The 24,078-nt window shown below is 40.5% G+C and overlaps 1 protein-coding gene across 2 annotated transcripts; it reads left to right on the plus strand.

Moving 5' to 3' along the window:
- Window positions 1-2,708: 2,708 nt before the first annotated feature.
- Window positions 2,709-23,021, plus strand: Plscr1 (phospholipid scramblase 1). Of its 2 annotated transcripts, none has more exons than XM_031344973.1 (9): window positions 2,709-2,931; window positions 9,036-9,061; window positions 10,309-10,389; window positions 14,319-14,563; window positions 15,735-15,777; window positions 17,280-17,500; window positions 17,603-17,764; window positions 20,659-20,820; window positions 22,568-23,021. In XM_031344973.1, exons 2-9 carry the CDS (start codon window positions 9,049-9,051, stop codon window positions 22,622-22,624), a joined length of 984 nt encoding a protein of 327 aa, XP_031200833.1. In that variant the 5' UTR covers window positions 2,709-2,931; window positions 9,036-9,048; the 3' UTR covers window positions 22,625-23,021. The 2 variants fall into 2 exon arrangements, with proteins under 2 accessions (XP_031200833.1, XP_031200834.1); XM_031344974.1 differs by lacking the exon at window positions 2,709-2,931 and adding an exon at window positions 3,265-4,216.
- The last annotated feature ends 1,057 nt before the right edge of the window (window positions 23,022-24,078 follow it).

Raw genomic sequence — 24,078 nt, forward strand, 5'->3', positions numbered from 1 at the left:
GAGGGTAAGAATTTGGTTCATTAGCTGTGATAATTTGGAAAAGCATTCATCTTAGAGAAAGAATAACTGATAAAGTCCTCTTCTTCAAACTTGATACAAGAGTTACAAATGTCAAGCAAATCATCCATTCTCACTTTATTGTTCTCTTTCAAACCACCTCCCTAGTAAATCGTCTATGTTTCTTTTGAGTATATAAATACTTTTGAAATATATAAGCTGTTCTGAAAACCATAGTATAGTGTAAAAACATGAAATAAACAATACTACATATAGAGAGGCTGAGATAGGAGAAGCAATATTTTAAGACCCTTATGTTGTACACAGCAAGACACTGTCACAAACAAACAAGCTGATGAAAGACCCCTGGGGGAGACCCCTACTCAAATCTCGGGAGGACGTGCACCCAAGGAATCAGAGAGACCATCTTGCTGTATAACATCTTCTAGACTGAACTTCCAACAGGTCTTTCCAAGTTCTTCTGAGTATTGTCATCTTTAAGACATCTTAAAACTGCAGGATACCTGCTCTGAGTGCTCACAGACCCATGCTACCCTTCTAAAATAGATGTCTAAACTAAGACTTGGAAATAATACAATGGTAGGTGTATGCCAAGGCTGCTGCTGCTTCTGCATCTGTAGGGCTTCATTTTGGTTTCAGAGACCAACAAGTGAGATGTTCAAGTCCCTCGTGTACAATGGTGGAAGCTGGAACCCAACAGTGTGAGTGAACATGTTCACATGCCAGTGAGAAGTGGGGATCACTCTGGCTTCATCTCAAAGTCCATGACTCTAGCTTCTCAAGAGAGAATTTAAAAAACACAAAATCCTGTGCTGAAAGGCCCTTTTCGAAGGACCTAATTTCATCCAGCCATGAGACTCTGGCTCGCCCATCTAAAGAAAGTAAACTTTCTCCTGGATCCATGTCCCTTTCACTACGGTGAGCTCAAAAGTAATAGATTTTCCAGTCACAACACTGGCAGTTTGGCTGCAGGACGTGAATAGTCCTTCCTGGACTACAAACCTAACAGCTGTTCACATTTACAAAGTAGGTTGGAATTTATATTTAAAAAATAATAGGTCATAAAGAAAGAACACAGGACAATGGCGGCCGCACAGAAAAGGATAATTTTATTCATGAAAAATGAACTGGTGAGTGATACATTATTTTTTTTTTAAGCAAAGCATGTTGCTGCATTAAAAATGGTGTCTTTAATTAATTCTGCCTGGCATTAAAAGAGTAAGGTCACCTATACTGAAAACTGTTGAATAAAGCAAAAATGTGTGAAAGATATATATATATATATATATATATATATATATATATATGGAATTAGTACTAGTGATTCAACATTTAAATTGTTGGCTAAAGGCTAGTTTTTCTAAGTAGAAAACTTAGGTGAGCTTGAGGTACGAGGACATTAGGGGAGGAAACACACACAGAGTGAGCCACTACATGGCAGCGGCTGCCCATGAAGCTCACCGATTCCACTGTGGTCTTAGAGCTACAGGTAACAGCAGTTAGCCTAGGAAACACAACTGAGGTGAAAGCAGCAGGAAGGCTCTTAGAATGTCCTAACATTTTCAGCTCTACGAGGTTTTACCTATAAATAAACTTCAACTGCTTAAGTTACAACAAACAAACAAACAAACAAAAAAAGATTTGCAAAGAGCTGTAACTATACTATAAAATTCAAATGAAATGATCCCATTTATGTAAAGAGCGGGTAGTGAAGATCCTTGTTTGGTCCGAGTATGAAATCAGGTAAAGAATAAAGATGAATATCCTGAGTTCCTGACAGCAAGCCAGATGAAGTTAGTAAGGTACAAGTCACGTTGAGCTGTGTTAAGTTCCGGGTTTGTTTCTGGAGCATTGGAGTGCCACACTCTCAGACTCTTTTTATCTGTGAGGTCCACTTTCCCAGGCATAATTGCTTTTTATGGAAGAACAATGTATTCCATGCACACTGGTATCTATGTGCACCCAGAAACATACACCATACACAAGTAGTGGGCCCCTCCCAAGATGCTCCCAGATTTTTAGTTGAATAAGAAATGCACCAATCACAGGAAAAGAAGAGTGAGCTCCTACTCAAAATTCACTTGTAATCCTTTTATCATCCTTCCATAATCGCCCTCCCCCAAGAGTACCAAAAGGATCCATAAAGGAAATGATGCAGGCAGGGGGGAGGGGGAAATCCTTTCATGTCTTAGGGAAATTTCTTAGAAATGTCCACACCAAGCATTCTAAATCAGACTTTGAAGGCATGACCTTCAAATGTAGTTTCAGCTGGGTGACTCTTCTTGGGCTGTAATTTGAGAAGTACCATTTTACTATACAAAACAGATGCTGATTTTTCTGGTGAGTGAGCCACGGTTCACACCAAACCTGAATGTTTTCTAGTTAAGGATGGTATTTTCCCACAGACTGCAATAAAAAAGAAAGCAAACGGCAGCACGTGGTTATATAAAACCCATACGATTTTTTAAAAGAGGAGTGAAATCTGCTAGGAAAGTATTCGACAAACTTGAAAGTGCAAACAGGGTGGATGGAACAGATGTGGTAACTGACCTTACCGCTTAGGAAAGTGAGCAAAGCAGGAAAGTAACTTTGAGGAAGCCCGATTTCCCCCACAGAACCCAAATAGGTTGAGTGGCTGAGATCAGGCAGTGTCAAGAAAGTTCCTAGAAGAGGCCACTCCCCAAGTGATGAATAACCTTTCTTTTCCAAGGCCATCAAAAGCCCACTTCCTTTTGCCTTGCTCGTGGGCGGGGCGGGCAAGGTCCTGCCTGGCCTCTGGGCTCAGCTGGAGGATTCTGGAGTGCAGGCTGAGCTCGCGTCATCCAGAGTGAGTCCCTCTGCGAGGCTTTAGGGAAAGCTGCGCCACTAGCAAGGGGTTGGGACTCACGGACTTCAGAGCAGAACGAGCCTCAGGTGAGTCCCGCATTCTGTGCGGTCCGCGAAAGAGCTCACGGTCTGTGCGCGCACGGGAGCGGGGTGCGGTGATGGGCGCGGGCGTGAGGGTGGGTGGGGGGCGAGCAGGAGCAAGGGCTGGAGGCGGTTTGCTCAGGCGGCAGAGGTTTTGGTCTGGAGACAGAGAAATGGCCGAAAAGACTTGTGCTAGTGACCCCGGAAGTGGGGAGGGAATTCAGCCAGAACCCTGCTGTCCCCGCCGCTGCTCGGAGATCCACACTCGTGATCCTTCTTCGCTAGTTCCTACGGGATCGTTGTCAGTTCTGCACACTGCTTCACAGCCCAGAGCAGCCCTGAAGCAGTGTAGAAGCTGGGCTCACTTGTAGCTCTGTGGTACCGCTCTTTTCAAACCCGCAGAGCCCAAGTTGGATTCCCATTACTGGAAAAGGGAAGGGAAAATAAGAAAACCCATTCAAAGAGCCTGCTGGCTCTTTAACCCAGATGTTCTTTAGGATTGTGGCTAGAACCCAAACTATACATAGCATTCTAGAATACAAAAGTAGGGAACGTAAGGGGATAAAGGTCAGAGTAGGAAGACCACTACGTGCAGATTCAGTCTTCTGTTACATTCCTTGGACTCTGACGGGGTGTCTTCATGAATATTCATCTCTTTCCTGAAATTGTTAACAGTGAAAGACTTAAAGATTTGAGCCACTTTTAAAAATCCCATCCCTTGGGAGGAAGATGAGTTATGAGGAAGATACTTATGAGTTCGAGGCTAGCCTTGTCTGTAGAGCAAGTTCCGGGACAGCCAGAGCTACACAAGAAAAACCCTGACTGGAGAAAAACAAAACAAACAAACAAACAAAAAAGGAAAAACAACAGAAAGAGTTCTCACCTTTGAATCAGTTAATATAAGCTGGATAAAGGACCAAGTGGGGACGTGGAAACTAGCTTTTATTATACGAAATACTTGACACAGCCCCCATGCCTACAACTCTCCTTCTGGTGCCTGTGTACCTTGGTTCCTGTAACCTTATTCCTGGAAGTTGGGTATGGCTACCTCCCCGTTCCAAGACAAACAATTACACTTTCTTCCGGCTTAGCCGTTGGAGCTAAATACTGGGTACCAGTGAAGCTGGGGCATTTCCTTCTTGACTTTTCCTAACAGTATTACAACAATTGTGCCGCTTTGAATAATGAACAAACATAAAAAAAAAATAGACTGTTGGCTTCCGGATAGAGCAACATGACCTCTCCCTCCTTAGCTGTGTAACTCAGAGATTGTTCATTCTTCCTGAATGAGGTGAGATTCTAGCTTCAGGGCCTTGACTTGAGATCACCTGTTTGTAGCACCCACTGAACACACCCACAGCTGTTGCTCCATTGCCTGGCTTATGATAGATACTTTTCTTTGTGACTTTTATCTGTCATGATGGCACCGCAGCCACTGCTATATAAATCTGTGCCCCTATACTCTTTTCTAATATCACCATTTTTACTCACAGCATTTTCAATATTTTATGCAATATACTTAGTTTTATTAGCCTTGGGTCTACAGGCTTACTGGTTGAAGTGTTTTTATAGAAGTTTGCATGGTCTATAGACTTTTTGCTGTCTCTATATGCATTGTAAACAGTGTATATACTATGTAGATAGACTCTACCACAGAATAGACTCTGTGGTATCGATGAATACCCCCTTGAAAACAGGGTGTTCATAAAGTGAATATTTCTTCAGGAAATATTTATAAGTGTATTTGCCTGTGTGTGCACAACACACTATTGTAGTATAGCATTAAATAAATAGAGATCAATGAGATCATCTATTTAGTTAATTTGTGTTAACAAGTGTTCTTTGTATTTTTCAAATTAAATTTTTTTGGGGAAAAAAAAACTTACCTAGCCAATAAACTGGAACCCGAGGCTTTGCTGTTACATAACCAAGTACCCTTTTAAAATACTTGCTAACAAATTTCATTTGTTAGGAAGTTGGAAGCTCTTTTCTTTTTTCATTGAACCAGAGATAATAAGATGAAGATATGGAAGCGAGCTGTCTTAATTTATCCGCTTAGTGAACTGAGAATCAGTAAACATCCACTTTGGCTCAGTGAACTCAGGGGCTTCATTGATAAGTAACCAAAAAGACAAAAAAGAAAAGAAAAATATCAAATTAATGTAAAATCACCAGGGGCTTCCCAGAATTCACTTCTTTTTTTTTTAATTGGATATTTTCTTTATTTACATTTCAAATGTTAGCCCCTTTCCCAGTCCCCCCCCCCCCGAAACCCCCTATCCCATCCTCCCTTCCCCTGATTCTGTAAGAGTGTTTCTCCACCCACCCACCCACTCCCACCTCCCCTTCCTTGATTCCCCTACACTGAGGCATCTATCCAGCCTTCATAGGACCAAGGACCTCTCATCCCATTGATGCATGGCAAGACCATCCTCTGCTACATATGTAGCTGGAGCCATGTGTACTCCTTTGTTGATGGCTTAGTCCCTAGGTTAAATTTACTTCTTATTTTTGTAGAAAACTTGAGAACTATGTTTTCAGTGGGTTCTAGTTGGTGTGTAATCTATTTTCATTCAAAGCTTGCCCGTGTTTCATTCAAAGTTTAAGCTTGTTTGCTTTTTGTGATCATGAAATAGTGACCTGGATTTTGAGAAGGAAGCTTTCTATTTCAAAGGACATTGCATTCGTAAGCAATGCACTTGTAGTGCAAGGACGCAGGCGAGTTCTGTTTCCCCAAACGCTCACCAATGCCTTGAAGCATTGTGGAAATGCATTGAACCATTTGTGGAAATATATTTGCAAATTCATTCACCTCAGTTTGGTAATCACCGAACCCACAATTTGACAGAACTGTGTTTCCTTGTAAGTATTTACTAAAACTCTCCAAAAGAAGCCTACCTAAAAATATAACTAAAAAGTACCTAAAAATTATTTGATTTGTAGCTAAAACGCAACCAAAAGTCCCTGGAAATTATTCGCTATGTAACTTACTGTCACTATTTTGCCTTACCACTTTCCTATCACAATTTTTTTTTTCCTTTACCCACCATGAAATCTCTCCATCAATTGTTCATCTCTTCCGAGATGCTAATGATGGTTTTAAAGCAGTAGAGCATTGCTGAGTTGTATAGAGCCATGTGTTGACATTTGGTCTGTGAAGAGAGGTCTGTGAGCTGGATGATCTTGTACATTGGGTGAATTACAGGCAGGCGTTTGCTTTTATGTATGTACTAACAGGTAAATTCTGATTAAATGGCCTCAACCTACTTATTTTCTAAGCACAGGTGATGTTGTAACACTCCGAAATGCTTTTAAAAGCAATAGAGATTTCAAGATCTCAAGAGACAGGTGCTCACTTGAATCATGTCTGAATCGTGGAGACAAGATCATAATCCCTGATGGTGTCTCCCTGTCCCGGATGGGAATGTTTTACAGTTAAGAGAAATCTCAGAAAAGCACTGAGGAGATGGCTCAGTGGGTAAAGTACATGTTGTGCAAACATGAAGGTTGGGGGGTAGGAAGAACTAGAATTCCACACAGAAGCCCAACAGTTGTAGCCACTGCCTGCAGTCCTAGCTTGCAGGAAGCAGAGACCATGCATGGCCCACAATAGTCAGGCTCACTAGACAGACTAGCTAGAATTGCCCATCGTCAGGTTTAGTGAAAAGTTCCAGCCTCAGTAAAGAAAGAGAAGTGCAATTGAGGAAGATGCCAGCTTTAGCTCTCTAAACCTCAGTCCATGTCTATGCACATGCAAACATACATAGACAAATGCTTGCATGCCTCATACACACTTAAAAGTGAGCATTTCTTAATTAAAATTGTTACTTAAAAAAGCTAGAAAGGAAATGGGAATTTGTGGTTGTAATAACCAAAAGAACCCCAGAAATTACATAGGACTGTATTTACATATACTTTCATTAATATGTATAAGGTGTCACAGTTTTTCATAAATGTATCACATAATATAGCTACAAAGAAGAAAGTAGTAATCAGGATAGTTCTTGAAGTTTCTCATTTGTTCTGAGTAATTGCAAATCATTGGTGCAGTATATATATATTTATTAGAACCCCCCCTTTGAGTATATCATAAATATCATTTTCCTTTTCATAAAAATCTCCTGAAACTAGCCGGGAAGTGGTGGTGCACGCCTTTAATCCCAGCACTTGGGAGGCAGAGGCAGGTGGATTTCTGAGTTTGAGGCCAGCCTGGTCTACTGAGTGAGTTTCAGGATAGCCAGTGCTATACAGAGAAATCCTGTCTCTAAAAACCAAACCAAACAAAACAAAAACAAAACAAAACTCTTGAAACTTAAAAACAAAAACAAAAACCAAGAGCAGAAAGCATTATTTAAAAGCTATCAGATTAAAATAATGAGTGTCATGCTTCAAATGGGAACACAATTCAAGTTATTTTTAAAACCAAGGCAACATATGAGCTGACATAGCTCCACTAAGGTTGAAGAAGGCAGAGGATCTTTTCTATAGCTAAGGAGAGCAGCCTGGGTAGGCAGTCGTGTGCTAAATGCCTTCATTCACTGCACACGTGGGTCTCTATTTTAAGTGGCACATGCACAGGCTTAGTGACAACCTAATATTTTGCTCTAGATCCCACACATAGCATTTTAAAGCTTGGGATGTTGTAAACACTCCAATGGGAAGGAGATCCCACATTTTATTCTGCAGCAGTTTTTCTGATGGGTGCTTCTCACGAACATAGATAAAGTATCAAAATTATGGACCAGAGTCATAAGAAAACATCAAGGAGAGACAAATGAGCACACTTTGGGGATTTCTGTGCAAGGAGGAAATGTTCTTTAGCTCCAAGACAAACAAACCCAGTGTCTTCTGAGTTGGTCACACTATGCAAACAGAATCTTACCCCACCACATTCTAAAGGTCCACCTGACATGGCTTAGGAATTCCCCTCTTTCCTTATCCTAAGAAGAAATATTTGTAAACAAGGATTTTCATAGTCAAGCTGGCTACATAGTCTATCATGGATTGGGCAGGCTCTAGTTTCACTGGAATACCTACCTCAATACTTAAGTAAAATACAATTGAGGAAGATTTCAAAATCAACCACGGTTGACTTCAGCTGTCTAACCTATAGCCAGTGTGTATACATGCAAACATGCAGTATCCACATATAAACATATGTACACATTTTTCTTTTCACTGGGTGTGGTATGCATGCATGTGTACATGTATGTTTACATGTAGGTATTGTATGTTTGCATGTATACCAGAGTGGAAAGAAAAAAAAATGTTTTAATTAAAAAATTTTCAAAGTCTTAAGTGTTGAGCTGGTTTATCTTGCGCATTGGATGAGTTAGGGAGAGAGATCTGGCCTTAATTTATGATTGGAACTCAGTAACTATGAAAGGATTTTTTTTTTTCCCAGTTCTGGGTTTTGTTTACCAACTGTAAGAAATATAAAGTTGTTGACTAGATACAAGATGAAAATAAAAGAAAACTACAATCCCTTATAGTTCTTGTTTAGTTGAGGCCATAGACCTTTGTAAGCTAAGTCTTAAACAGTGACATAAGATATAAGGAACATGGGGCTGGAGAGATGGCTCAGTGGTTCAGAGTACTTGCAGATCGTGCAGAGGACCAACCTCTGGGTCCCAGCACCTACATGACGTCTTCCAACCATTTGTACCTTCAGTTCCAGAGCACCCAGAGCCCTCTACCGGCCTCCTCATGCAGCAAGCTCACATGGCATGTACGTATATACATATATGCAAGTAAAACCACTCAAACACGTACAACAAAAATAAATGAAAAATAAATTTAAGTTCTGCTGCCAGTTATGGGGTCTTTCACAGTGTTTCTCCTTGGATCCTCTTTCCAAAGACTCTTAGGAATGTGACAACCCCTAATCAGGACCAGTAAAAAAGACTTATGTAGTCCTACTGAGAACAAGAGTATAGGGATGAGGATTAAACACAAACATTTGAGGAAGTAGGTCAGCCTAGACTAGAGGATTCAAGAGGATGAACCAGGCCTGTACCTGAATAGTTTGTGAACCCATTGGAATAGTCATATCGCTCCTATAAATTGTACATACTGAACTAACACCAGATATCCTTTTTTTTTTTTTTCAGGACGGTTTAAATCATGGAAAAGCACGGTAAGTAGTTTATGACAAAAATTTCTTTTCTTCTTTATCATCTGTTTACCTATATCATCTGTTAAGGCATCACTTGATTGTAATGCTTCATTCAGTTCCTGAAGATGGCTTTTCTGATTCATTGTTATGTTATTGTCTTCAGTATCTTATTTAGTAGTCCAGCACAGCACAAAGAAGGTAGACACAAATATCCTTGGTACCAGTTAGATAGACACAAATATGCGTGGTACCATTTAGTTAATAACAAGAAAGCAATAAAGAAAGAGATATATGCTAGGTTTACAGATACGTACATTGTACAGAGCATACTATATCATATCCAAAGAACATTTCTGGGCTTTTTTTGGCACCTTTTTTATGTATAGTGATTATTTTAATCATACTAATGAAAGAATAACATTTTCTATATCAGTTCATTCTGAAAAATGTTCAGATGTTTACTCTGATGATGTGTTTTACAACATGCACATCAGTTAGGATTTAATAATATTGATCACATTGTTCTTCGTCTTCATTTCCTCTCAGGAAAGTTCTAAAATAACATTTATCAAGTCTACGATAAAATATTTTGCCTTATTAAATTTTAGATTCAGAGAGGAAAAGCATTACATATCTTTGGACATAATACTAGTCAAATCATTTTCTCTGAAATGTTTTTTCTTCCTCTTTCATCATTGTTGGGAAGATTGAAAATACACACGTCTCGCCATAATCTGCATAGTCTTCAACCTTCAGGCCAGACCACTTTTTTTTTTAAATGACTTTTGTAGCAATCTAAGTTTTCACAAAACAAAATGAAAGTCATTGAAATGAAATTTTGTGTAGACCTGAGCTATTTTACATGCTGGCAATTTATTCAGCTTAGAGAAATTCATTTGACCACTGCGACAAAATCACCTTTTTTCTCATTATGTTCATATAGTTATATATACGTCTATATACATAAAAGTAAAATAAAATGTCTTCGAGTGATAGTTTTCTGATAGGTCAATGCTTTTTCTAAGCTACATATGCTACATTTCAAAAACATAAAATACAATTCTTTCAACTGTATGAATCCGTTTTCACAGTATATTTAGAGCAAAAGTCTCTTTCGTATTAACTACTCTACAAGCATAATGCCTGTGTTGAGTTTACTTTGCCTGGCTCTCAGGTCAGCATCACACATTTTCTCGGCACTGTGTACTTCTCTTCCTGAACCACATCTCATTTAAGCTGACATGCATGTATCTCTTCCTGAATTGCAGGCAAGCAAACTGAAGCTCCCCACCCAGGACCATATATGCCAGCTGGGTATGCCCCTCAGTATCCACCAGCAGCTTCCCAAGGTAAAATACTTGTTGCAGAAGAAAGCTAACACTAACCAGTTGACAGTTGGAAGGGAGAGAAAGAAAGGCGGTCAGGGCACACATGTCTGGATTTTAGTTATTCTTTTTCATGAAATTGCACTAAAGGAATTTTGGCAGCTTCATTCTTTTTGATTTTCTTTTGTTCCATGTTTTCCATAGGAGTATTTTTTTAAATGCATTTATTTTTATTTTATATGTAATAGTGTCTTGCTTGCATGTCTGTGTGAGAGTGCCAGGCCTTGGAGTTACAGACAGTCGTGAGCTGCCATGTGGGTGCTGAGAATTGAACCCGGGTCCGCTTGAAGAGCAGTTGGTGCTCTTAACAACTGAGCCGTCTCCCCAGCCCCCATACGAGGATTTTTTTATAGAGGGCAGGAGAGGTTGTAAAGAACTGTAAAACCAACAGTATGTCTTTATGGAGCAACAATGTTTCACTTAAAACACACAATTTAGAATTAATTTTGTCAACTGCTCATCTGTTGTGAAGACGGTGACTGTGTCTTGACAATTTGAGAAGTTTTCAGTGGGTGTTTTTGTGTCATAGAGGACGGGGAATTAATTGTAAAGTAACAGACAAATAAAAGGACTGCTTAGCACCGGAAGCAACCTAGGGTTGTTGTTTCCACTCTGTGGCAGATATGATAGACAGCTTTATTCTTTGCCAAGCCTAGAGAAGTGAGTCTATAAACCCAGAGCATAGTAAGCTGAAGCAAGGAGATGGTAGGTTCAAGGCCCGCCCGACTCGACATAAGAAACAAAGGTAAGACTTGCATGAGACGTGTAGAATGCTTATGTTACATGTGTAAGAACATAAGTTCCATCCCCACAACTCAAAAAAAGGAAGAAAAAAAAAAACCCTTTATGGAGCCAGGCAGTGGTGGTGCGTGCCTTTAATCCCTTAATCCCAGTACTTGGGAGGCAGAGGTAGGCAGGTGGATTTCTGTGTTCGAGGCCAGCCTGATCTACACAGAGTGAGTTCCAGGACAGCCAGGGATACACAGAGAAACCTGTCTCTTTTTGTTTTAACCAAAACAAACAAAAACAAACAAACAAATATAAAACCCCAAAACCCTCTATGTTGTAATTATGATGATTCTTGTAGTTCGGGACCTGGGGCTGTCTTCAGGATGCAAGGGGATAGTAAAGAAACAAACCTTTAAATCTATAACTATTTTATAATGGCCCAAGGGGCCAAGATCTGTTATCCCAGTTGGGATTGATGATGTGCAGCCCCAATGAAGTAATCACAGCTCAGATGATAAATTCTGGGTTTTCCCCAGGGAAAGGATTAGGAAATCATGGGAAGGCCTGAAATGACTTATGGTTGTATATTTCCTGTATTTCCTTCTTTATCTTTCCACGTCAGCACCTTAGAACTTTGTTGCTGATTTTGACTTTGGCCAATACCCCTTAGATTGGTCAAGATTGGGGTCAGAGGCCAGGTGTTGGGCCAATCACTTTGCTTTATAATAGTGACATCGGCCCCTGTATCAACCAAGCCTTGGAATGCCTTTCCATCAAGCCATATTGTCATCATAGGTTTTTGTTTAACTATAGGTTGTACCCAGTATGCATCAGAGGAACCAAAGCCTTGATCCCCTTTCTTAGGACTCTTATATTTGTGATTAGTAGGAAGCAATGGAAGGAACAATAGTTGAGGTATCCTTCTTCCTGGGGCTGATGGTGACTGTATTCTGTATTGCCTTGGCCACTACCTTAATTTTTTCTTGATAATCATTGTCTGTAACACCAGGAAAAATTTGTAGTCCCTGCATGGTAGCATTGCTTCTTCCCACTATCAGCCAAACACATTTGGATAGATAGAACACTCCAGTGGGTGGGGCCTGAGGTCCCATTTCTGGAGTTAGTACTGTGTGGGTGGCAGAACTGAGGTCCAGTCCTGCGCTTCCTAGGTTGCTGAACTGGAAGGGATTCTGAAAGGGATTGGTGTTGCTTGCTGGCATGAAGCTGACCACCCCATAAGCCTCTTTTGGCTTGTGTTAGTTCCAGACCTGGGGCTGGCTCCTATTCCCGTTTCCCCAATTAGAGAAAAGGGTGTTCCCTTGTGTATCTGTCTTGGATCTACACCCATTAGCCCAGTGTTTTTCGAGTTTGCAACATGGGCGTAGCCCAGGCTATTTCCCGGGCTGTCTCTGAGTTGACTTATTTCCTGCCCTGCAATCTTTTGCAAAATGTCCAGGGTTGCTACACTTAAAACAGGCCTTTTTGTCTCTGCTTGCCAAGAAGCATCTTACTGATTGTCCTTGCATGGCGTCCACCATGGCTAAGCCCAGTTGGTAGGAGGGCCCTATGTCAGAACAGAGTCTGATGTACCCAGTGAGGTCTGTCTTCTTCCTGTAGGGTCTAATGGCTTCTTGGCAGTCAGTATTGGCATTTTCATACACAAGCTGTTTCACATAGTCTACACCTGCCTCTGCATTACCAAAAATCCTCCCTGCTATTGTCATCACTTGATAAATAAAATCAGAAAATTGTTCATGAGGCCCCTGTCTGTCTGCTGTCAAAGATGTAACAGGTTCTCCCTTTACCGGGAGTTTACACCAAGCCTTCATAACTGTGTTTTGAATTTGAGTGAATAAGCCTGGGTCATATTGCATCTGGTCATCACTTGAAGCGAACTGCCCTTCTCCCACTAAGGCATCAAGGAACCAGCCGTGGCCAGCCTAAGCATTCCTCCCAGCTGTCTCTTTACAAGTGCTTTGCAGCTAAGAGCATTAAACTGCAAGTCCAGTTTGTGTCTGAGAAGAACAAGGTGTTATCAGAGTGTGCTCAGCTGTGGTGGGCAACTTGCAAAAATATCATGCTAGGAAAACAAGTCTCTCGTCAGGGTGGAAAAGTATCAACCTGTAAGTAAATGGCCTGAGATGGCTGCAGAGATGATAGCTGCTTTCTGCTAGGGGTCAGCTCCCAACATAAGAATATATGTATATATATATATATATACATATATATATATATATATATATATACATATATATATGTGTGTGTGTGTGTGTGTGTACATGTATATACACATATATACCTATCATTTGGGAACACAAAACATTGCGGCGGGTAGCAGGGTCTTGCCACTGGGGCTAACTTAATTATTTTAATACTACAAAATGATAATCCAAAAATAACTTGTCTCTTAATTTTTATATTCTTTGGTTAATCAACTCTATTTTCTAGAGCTTCTATGGAGGTAAATTGTAAAATTTAAATCTGTAACCTTAAGAAAATGGAAGTGATATCTGGGTTTTGGGTTTTTTTGTTGTTGTTGTTGTCTTTTTTTTTTTTTTAATTGGCAAAACTGCAGAGGGATATACTGGATTACAACTCTTGGCAAACAAGATCTGCAATGTACTAGAAAGAATAATTTGTCTTTAATTATATACCAGGATTTCTCAGCAGTGGCCTGATAATATTTACGTTAAACAACCCTTTCCTGGAAACTATTGTCCTTGCTGGGTAATGTATAATTACACCCCTTGCACCCAAGGGACCACAGCACCATCCTTCTCCTCTCTGCTCAAGCACATAAACAATGGTCCATATATTCCCAGTTCTTCCTCAGGGGGACAAAGAAAACTCTTTGCTGGGTCTTTCTGAAATCCTAGAATTGTGGTCTCTATTCGGGGTGCTTTGCTCAGAGTCTTCATTTTGAGTGTTTGTTCTATCACCAAACGTCAGGAGGTTTATGTCTTGCCTCTAGGACAGAGGTTGTTTTCTTTCCCACTCTCAATTATTAGAACCTATTTTCTGGCATATAAAAAGCTACAGCAGCATATAGATCTTGTATCTGTAGGATTTCTGAAATGAGAACGCAGTTTGTAGAGAGTTGGGATATAGCTCATGCACTGATTTTTCTGTGCAATTAGGATTTATTTCACTTGCTTTTATTCCAGGACCTCCAGAACATGCTCCTTACCCCGTACCCCAGGCTGGCTACCAAGGACCCCAGGCTCCCTATCCAGGGCTCCAACCTGGCTACCCAGTCCCACCAGGAAGTTATGCAGGTGGTGGCCCAAGTGGTTTTCCTGTCCAAAATCAGCCAGCATATAATCATCCCGGTGCGCCTGGAGGGACTCCATGGATGCCAGCCCCACCTCCTCCCCTGAACTGTCCACCTGGGCTGGAATACTTAACTCAGGCAAGTGTAAATACATGAACTACTTGTGAAAAAAATCAAAAACAGAAAGCAAATATGTGTTTCAAATTTTTAGGGTGGAGTATCAGACCAAAAAGTCACAAAAATCTGAAATAAAACAACATTTTCTACTAGCAGATACTTCTAATGCTCCTAGGTCAGGTTCACCTTTTAAGAAAAATATTAATGTGCAAAGTAATTGTGTTTTCTGTAATTTTGAATTTACCTACACTAATAGTTGTTAGCACTATTTTCAATGCAGGTTCCTAATCAGTTCATATATTACCTAACTTAATCATTATAGAAAAATCTCTGATATACAGGTGTTGCAATTATTGTGGTTTTTCAGAAGAAAAAAATACTGTACAAAAAAAAATAATACATACTTTTTACAGTAGCGGGCCAAGTTTTTTAATCTGGACTTTGGTACTAAACTCAGTGTTTTTCATGTTGACCCCAATTCATGCCCTCAAAATATATCGTATTTTTAGCACCAGTAAAGCTCATATTTATGCTGTTCCTCACATCCTTTGAATGATGTAGTTTTCTAAAACCCTACAAATAAAGAAAAGAGAGCAAGAATAAGCTGCACTACGTGGTAAAGAGTTACAGCAGCATGACTTTAACATTTATTTGATGAAGGACATTAGGTGAACTGGAGCAGTAAGTATATTCAGTTGATGAACATACAAACAAATAGGCTGTGATAGCCACTCCGTTGTCAGTCAGTCGAGCATCCCGGTGGATACTCTGTGCAAAGTTAGTTTTCCATAGCGTACTCCAAAGTGTAGAGCAGATTTATTTGATCATGAAATAACTTCAAAATAGATGTTAATAAAATTAGCATCCTGTATATGCCAGAAAAAGGAGGCACCTGTACTACTACAAGTGATATCAGTCACTTGTGACATCTTTCCATCTCATAGCACAAAAGCTCTAATAAATCAACTGAAGTATTTTGGGTATTCCCTGAGAAACTTTCCTTTTAGAAAGAATGCCGTTCTATGCAGGCATGCATTTGTTACAAATCCATCTTATTTGATTTCTTGGACTAGATATTTTACACAAGTGTTTTTGCAATTTTTAAAAATACTATCTTTTAAGTGAAAAACAATTCAAGTATGAAACATTGATAGCTGATTTCAAGTGCATGTTCTCTCTTTGTCTGTAACAGATTGATCAGATACTGGTTCATCAGCAAATTGAACTTCTGGAAGGTATGCATCTGTAGTGTTGATGGTATTTGTAGAGATAGAAGCAATTCCTACAGATAAAGGCCTGTTAGTTGTCTTTCTCACAGCGGTCATTGTGGGAGCTTCAGCCAGGAGGTCACAGATGTCTCTCCTGCAGTGGTTCTCAACCTTCCTAATGCTGCCACCCTTTAATAGAGCTCCTCTTGGCTCTACAGGCTTTAAAATGCTGTAGCTCTACATGTAAATCCTGAAATATAAGTAATTCTAAAGTACACTATTTTTCAATATTTAATTCTTTTTTACAACCAGGAAGGATGGCCTTAATTTTCTTATTTTACAAAAATTATTTTTATATTTACTTTTGCATACTATATATAGCACAAAAGTAATGAAATTATCAGGTTTTACATTTTGAATATGCATCAGTTCTGATTGAGTTTCCTGTATTCAGATCTCAATATACAAGACAGATACACACATAAGATTGTTTTGGAGGTTTCATATTTTATTTATCTATTTAGTAATCACAAGGAAAATTAAGAGACTGAAAAACATTTTTAATTTTCATGAATAAGGTTAAAATTTCTGAGGTTAATTAAAACAGCAACAGACTGTCCTGTAAACATCAGTTGAATGACAGCCAAGTATTGAAAGAAAGGAAGTGCCCGTGAAAGCAGAGCTCAGACTATCTCAGCCCCACCAAAGGCACTTCAGTGCCTTCATGACAGAGAACGAGCATTTGCAGATGACTGGGGGGCCTTGCATACAGATGGCATGGAGGACTTTGAGCTTCTGCAAATTTTAAATAATTCCTCGTGATCTGGGGCAATCCTCTGATGAACAGTAATTGTAGTATCAGAGGGCTATGGACCAGAAAAGACTTTTATTCTGTCTTCCTGCCTGAACGAAAAGAAGATTCCCAACATGGGAGTCAAGATAGCTAGATCCATCTTTTGAAACTCCCTTGAGTGAGAGAACTTAGTACCACACTATTGGCCCATGATGCCATAGCCCTTGTAGGCTGTGATTTGAAGATATGGCTGCTAAGAGCGTCCTGTGTGAAACCTCTCTCCCACTTTGAATTATCTATTTTTGATAGATAATTAGATAATAAATACAGGTCCCTGGGCCCAAGACCCTGTTTAGACTCACTTCCATTTTCCACTCTCCTTTTTCACATCTATACTTCTAGAATAAGCACACCTATTCCTTTTGCTCAAGTGGGGAAGAAAGAGTGTATGTGTGTTCATCACCCCAGACCCTGAAACCCCCATGTGACACGTGCCTAGAGTTGAAGATGCAGCTCCATCTCTTTCGAGGTCTCCCATATGGACTTCATTCTTTATTACCTGAGCGTTCTTCCTCCTTTCCCACTACCATTTCCTGAGTCCAGATCATCTCTGCCCTGCCTGTCTACCTGTTCCACTGTTCCTTGTAGGCACACCATCTCCCTGCTACCTTAGGAGAGAATCACTATTCCTCACAAAGCCGTGAGGGTGATTTTTTTTTTTCCTCTGTGTTTTCAGTCCTAACTGGCTTTGAAACAAATAACAAATACGAAATCAAGAACAGTCTCGGGCAGAGAGTTTACTTCGCAGTGGAGGATACTGACTGCTGCACTCGAAACTGCTGTGGAGCGTCTAGACCCTTTACCTTGAGGATCCTGGATAATCTGGGCCGAGAAGTCATGACTCTGGAGAGACCCCTGAGATGCAGTAGCTGCTGCTTCCCCTGCTGCCTGCAGGAGGTCAGTGTGAAGTTCCCATAGCAGCAAGGGTTTTGAAGTATGGATTAAACCTGGATAGTACTGTCTATGGTTCCATTAACTTTAACTACATTGCTTTTGTAGATAGAAATCCAGGCTCCTCCTGGGGTGCCCGTAGGTTATGTGACTCAGACCTGGCACCCATGTCTGCCAAAGTTCACTCTCCAAAATGAGAAGAGGGAGGATGTTCTAAAGGTGGTTGGTCCCTGTGTGGTGTGTAGCTGCTGTTCAGACATTGACTTTGAGGTAAGAAGTGTCATAATGTCTACAGAATGTGTTTTCCTGACGTGACATATCCCTATAAGATGTTATTAATACATTAGCTAGTGTGAATGGATGTATGCTCATCTGATTAATGATTAATGATTGCTCTGATTAAGGGTTAGTGTAAATAAAAAGCTGTAATGGGGAAAAAACGGAGAAAGAAAGAAAAATTAAAAAAGAAAATAGTACTTAAAACCTTTGTGAGTATTGGGCAGTGGTGGCGCACGCCTTTAATCCTAGCACTTGGGAGGTAGAGACAGGCGGATTTCTGAGTTCAAGGCCAGCCTGGTCTACAGAGTGAGCTCCAGGACAGCCAGGTCTACACAGAGAAACCCTGTCTCGAAAAACAAAAACAAAAAGAAACAAACAAACCAAAAAAACCTTTGTGTGTTTGGGTGAGGAGTTGGCTCAGTTGACAAAGTGCTCACTGTACTGCCCTGGAATCACCAGCATCCGTGAAAAGCATGGCATAGAGGCAACTGCCATTTGTCTTCCAGTACTGGCGAATGAGGACAAAGGGCTGCTGGGACTTGCCCTTGCTGCATCAGCAAGTGAGAGACTCTGTCTCAGAAATAAGGCCTTAGCAGTAAACTATTTTGTCTAAGGACTTGCCTTCCACCCTAAAGCATGCTGATATGCACATCCATAAATACCTGCACACATATAATACATGTAGAAACAGACTAACTTCCGTAGGTTTCTACTTTGTATTAGACGTTTTCCGTAGAAGAGTTGCCAAGCCGCTGACGTGGGCTTCTTTGCCTCTTTCTCTTTTCCCTTGTTCTGCATTACAAGTTCCAGCTAGGCTGAGGAAAGTGTGCACTTCCAGTTTTCAGAGTTTTGCCCAAAACCTCGGTGTATACTTTCCCTAGAGGAGGTGGAACCTAGACATTTATTTATGTAACTTCTTTCTATGTGCATGCTGAGAATCCAAATGCAGATTATTGTGCCGTATTAATGACAGTTTCAATATGATTAGTTTCTAAGTCTCACCTTTCCTAGGATTTACTCTTCGCAGCTTCTATTATCCATAGTAAACAATGGCTTGAAAATATATAGTAGAAGGTTCCAGACATAATACTTCATGGATGTAAGTTACATCCCATTTTCAGTAGTGTGAGCTAACCTCAGGCTGAACTGCTCCATCCTGCCTGGGTGGGAGTCATCTTCCTGCCCATCCTCTACAGAAGTTCATTAGTAGGGGTCAGTCATGGAAATGTGACTGTGAGCTCTCTCACTGCAGTGATCAAGCAGCCTTTACGCCATAGCCTAAGGCAGTCACATGACCTGGGCAGCCTTTATCTCAGTTCATCTCTGGTCCTGGCACTATTCAACTCATTTCACCAAGGGAAGGATAGAGATTAAGATCTTTTGAGAGAGACACCCATTCTTGAAACTTTCCTCATAGAGTATTATCATATTTTTTCTATCAGTGTCTTTTAAAAAACATTTTCGTTTTCCTGATTTATAAAATAAGGGCCACTTTGGGAATGTAAGAATGGTAAACCACTTGGCACTTTGCTCAGTACTGTTTGTATCTCCTGTCCTCTATGAGTGTTGGCTCACGTGGCCCTTTATGACTGACTATAAAAGCTTAAATGACAGTGATTGCACATAAAATATTCAGATATTACAAAAGAGGACTTGTTTTAGAGCAGCTTATCACAATGTCTTATCTGGTACAACTGTAATGGTTCATGACTTCAAATAGACAGCACTGTGTTCACATTCTAGCCATCAGGTCAGCTGAGTTTCTGGGCATTGATGAAGCTCATGTAGATGGCTCTAACTTGGACCATGCAGTGACCTCTCATCTGTTCAAGAAAAGTGTGTCCTAGCACGGTGGCCACAGCTTCTTCTTGTGTGATGCTGCTCACTGGATGCACATGCAGGCCAAGCCAGTTGGCCATGATGAATAACTCAAGTCCTCTGTCACACCCTATCATCAAATTAGATACCTAACCAAACCCAATTCTAAAGGAACAGAAATTGTACTCTGCCTAGCCTGGATGTGGAGTGCAAGGACTACTCTATGAGCAGTAACCTGTGACTTTTCGTTCATGTTAGAGGTAGACTTCAGCACATTGAGGTGCCACCCTCCTCCAGCCACATCAGCTGTGACTACCTCTAATGTCCCTTGTTTACTTGGTGGATCCTGTCTGGGGCAAGGGCTTTAAAGGAGGCTGTTCGCATCTTTGGTGACCTTTGCAGGTTTGGATAGGACACATCATCTTGAACACAAGCCTGTGTGTTCATATCTCAGGGAGCATTCACATGCCCTCTACCGAGTGGCTTTAGTCTCGTCCCCTTCTGCCCTACTGTTCTACTGCCTGACTTTTCCTCCCACAGGACCCCCTAAATCAGAATCTTTTCGCATTGGAAGTGTTGACTTCACATGCCTTTCTTCTTGTATTCTTTATACTGTACTAGTCTTCCATCCCTACTCCATCTCTGCCCCTGGCAGCCTCCCGTGGAGCTTTTTGTTGTATCCTTCCACTACCCAGCTGGTCTTTAGGTCTTTCTGGGCTTTTGCATTTCTGGGTGGCAGTGAGCCTCTGCTAAGATTCTTGATGCAAAATTTGAACAGTAGTTACATTTATCATCTTCCCAAAGGTTCTAGACAATGTATCAGTTAAACATTTAAATTTTTTTTCTATTAAATTTGCCTTGCATTGAGAGTAAGAATTAATTTTATCTGCCTTAGCGGTAAGTAGAGAATGTTAGTTTTGTCAGCATACCATAAATAGTTCAATCTCTTGATGCTTATCACTTTATATAATTTAAGGCAAGTATTTGTTTTCTTGAATTATAACTTTGAAAGTTATGTTTGCCATTTAGTTTTGGGAAATGCTTATGACTTTATTTTTGCTATGCAGCTCAAGTCTCTAGATGAAGAATCGGTAGTTGGCAAAATTTCCAAGCAGTGGTCTGGTTTTGTGAGAGAGGCCTTCACTGATGCAGACAACTTCGGGATCCAGTTCCCGCTAGACCTTGATGTGAAGATGAAAGCTGTGATGCTCGGGGCTTGTTTCCTCATAGTGAGTCTGTCCCTGCTAATTTTCCTTATCACTGGCTTTCTAGAGTCATTCTGAAACCATTCACCAAATTGTATGTGTCAAGATGCCCTATGAAGCCAGGCGGTGGTGGCGCACGCCTTTGATCCCAGCACTTGGGAGGCAGAGGCAGGTGGATTTCTGAGTTCGAGGCCAGCCTGGTCTACAAAGTGAGTTCCAGGACAGCCAGGGCTACACAGAGAAACCCTGTCTCGAAAAACCAAAAAAAATAAAAAAAAAAAAAAGATGCCCTATGAAATGAGTGCCTGTTTATATCAGTAATTACCATTCAACCAGGTCTGAATTCCATTTAACTTGACACTCTGGGCACAATCTAGTACACTTGATTGCAGAGACTATGTATACCCACAAGCCAAAGAAGGTCTTGGAGCTTGGAGTGATTCTAAGATGGGAAGTTGTTGTTTTGGGGAAGTTGGCAGCTTTTTAGGCCACAGAATAGGTCATCAGGAATTTAGGTAACTTGCTCTCTTGGAATTCGGCAGAACTGTCGGAAACCCAAGTTTACAAAGGTAAATCCTGGTGACTCTGTGATAATTGGGTGGAAAGGAGGCAGCACTGTGATTGTTGAAACCAAGCGATTAGCAGATTGGATAGAAAGGAAAAAGGAGATCAAAGAAATCAAATGTATAAGATTTAACAGACAGTAAGCATGTTCGGAAGAGAATTGCTGACCCAGGGCCTGGAAGTGCCCTGTAAGCATGTAAGCATACGTTTTTTTGCAACCTACTTTGAATAAGGGTTCAACCTCTCCTCTAGGCCACCACCCAGCTGTGGTAGTAGAAGGGAAAAGTTACTAGGATTTGGGGGAAGCAGACTTGTTCAGCAATAAATCTTTGGGGGCGAGCTCGATCTTTGGCAGCAGTTCAGTCCCATAGCAAACATCAAATACCACTCAGCAGCTGCAGGTCAGTCCTCTAGGCAGGCAGACCCCAGGCACAAAACAGCAGCAGTAGTTCAATCCTAAAGAAACTGCTTGAGGCGAGGCCACAGAGGTGGCAAGCTGCTGCAGGAACCTTTGGAGTTCTTTGGGCAAGTTTCTCACATGGCGTCATTATCACTAGTTGAGGTCAACAAAGCTATGGAAGGCCAACCAGTACATGCTGGAAGAATACTGAGGCAGAGCAAACCAAACCAAACCAATGCTCAGTGCCCATTTCGCACTGTCTGTGGGATCATATTTATATTCCTTCATTAAGTGTCCTTTCAAGTATTTGCTATATCAAAACATCCCTTCACCTGTGTCTGCTCCAGCAAAACATCCTTTCACCTGTGTGCCCCAGCAAACCATCATTTGACATAAGTGACTTTCAAAAACAAACCACAGGTCAGCTCCTGGTCAAGGTTTCCAAATGAGGAAGGCTCCACCAACCCCAAGTCAGAAGCAGAATCTGGAACTTCTGTATCTAGAAACAGAAAGAAGTAGCAAAAGGTCAGGAAGCAAGATAGGGAGACTTCAAGGGGATATGGAAAAGTAGTATCCAGAGAATTTGTCAGCGGTTATCAGACTGGTACAGCACAGAGAAAAGGGAGAAGGATTTAACTGATTGCCCTTAAAATGTGAAAAGAAAGGCAGAGTTTACATAGCTCCAGTTTCCCATTGTACTTATGGCGCTAGTTTTTATAAGTTCCCTTGGTAGCTGGGATTTATTCTCTGTTTTGTTGTTGAAACTCTCTTCTTTCTTTCTTTTTTTCTTTTTTTTTTTTTATTTAGGATTTTATGTTTTTTGAAAGAACTGGAAATGAGGAACAAAGATCAGGAGTATGGTAGTAGTTTCCTGAGATTCCTCAAGAGGTGTAAGGACTTCATGATGATGGCTGCTGAATGGAAATGGAGGAATCGGAAGGAACAAGCATATGGCGGCTTCTTTCCTCTACTGAAATAACTTTATATCAATTAACCTGTGATGGCTGTAGGCCCTGTTGTACGACTGTGCTCTCCAATTAGAGTTTATTTTCTATAATTCTGTCATGCATTTGTTTTTATACATTCTTAAGGTTTTCACTGTGAATTTGTGAAAAAATTATATGAATTTATACACATAGAAATGATCTCTATGAAAGAATACTTTGACTTTGTCTTTCATTTCCCATTTTTGTGGAAACCTAAACATTATTGTAATTTAATATAAAACTACATATTAAATGTAATTATGATTTACACAAAAGAGTTGATGTTATTTTACAAATACTACCCATTTAAAACCTTTAAAATAGTTCCTGTTTCCTTTACCTTAGGGTTAACTATTACTCAATATAGTCACTAATAAGAAACAGTAAGTGTATTTCTTTCTCTCTTTAGAAAAATCAAAGTAGTTATATAAACCTTCTTCTATACTGTTCATACCAATATTTATAACATAATTTATTATAATATAATCTGATATATTATAATATAATGCCACATATACACATATTTTCATATGTGTTTCATATAAATATATACAATTATTTTTCTTATGAAATGTTTAGCTCTTGTATTCTAATATTTCTAGAATAATCAGTCAGGCATTTTGTCAGTGACTGTTGTGACCTCCCCCAGCCTGAACCAGACCTTGCCCTTGCCACCAAGCCTCTAGCCCACCTAGGGTGGAGCTTCCAGAGGTAAAGAAAGCCCTTTTGTTCTGCCACTTCTCTGCCTTTAGTTCCTGTTAAGAGCCAGGACCTGCTGAGCTGCTTCACCTGCCTCAGGACAGAACAAGATGCTAATTAGGCCACAAGTTCCTGGCTTACTGGGGGATGGGTTTCCCTGCCCATATATTTCTCAGAGTCAATAACACACAGGATGGTTGATTGGTCCACAACTGCTGTGTAAACATGGCCTGGTCTGACCTGGTGAACTTGTAGAGAGAATCCTTCAGCAGGGATGGGGGTATGAGGGGCTAGGGATAGGAGAAACCCTCCTTGAGAACCTTGGTTTAAGGCTGACTGGTTTTCACCTCTGATCAAGGGTGAGGAAGAAGCCATTTATTTAATGTAGCCATGGCTCCCCCTGCTCCCCGCTTGTCTGCCTATCTATCAAGAATTCTAACTACTAGTCCCTCTCTAGAATTTTTATCTGTTGAGAAATTTTTTAAAAAATTCTGTAATCATTTTATGGGGAACAGTGAAGGGAGACTGAAACGGTTCTGCTCTGTATAAAAGAGAAATATGAGCTCAGGAAGTAAGGTCTTTGATGATTAACCATATATTTAAAGTTTAGACTTAAACTGTGGTTGAGAGATC

Source organism: Mastomys coucha, unplaced genomic scaffold, assembly GCF_008632895.1.
Source record: "Mastomys coucha isolate ucsf_1 unplaced genomic scaffold, UCSF_Mcou_1 pScaffold23, whole genome shotgun sequence".
Classification (NCBI taxonomy): Eukaryota; Metazoa; Chordata; class Mammalia; order Rodentia; family Muridae; genus Mastomys; species Mastomys coucha.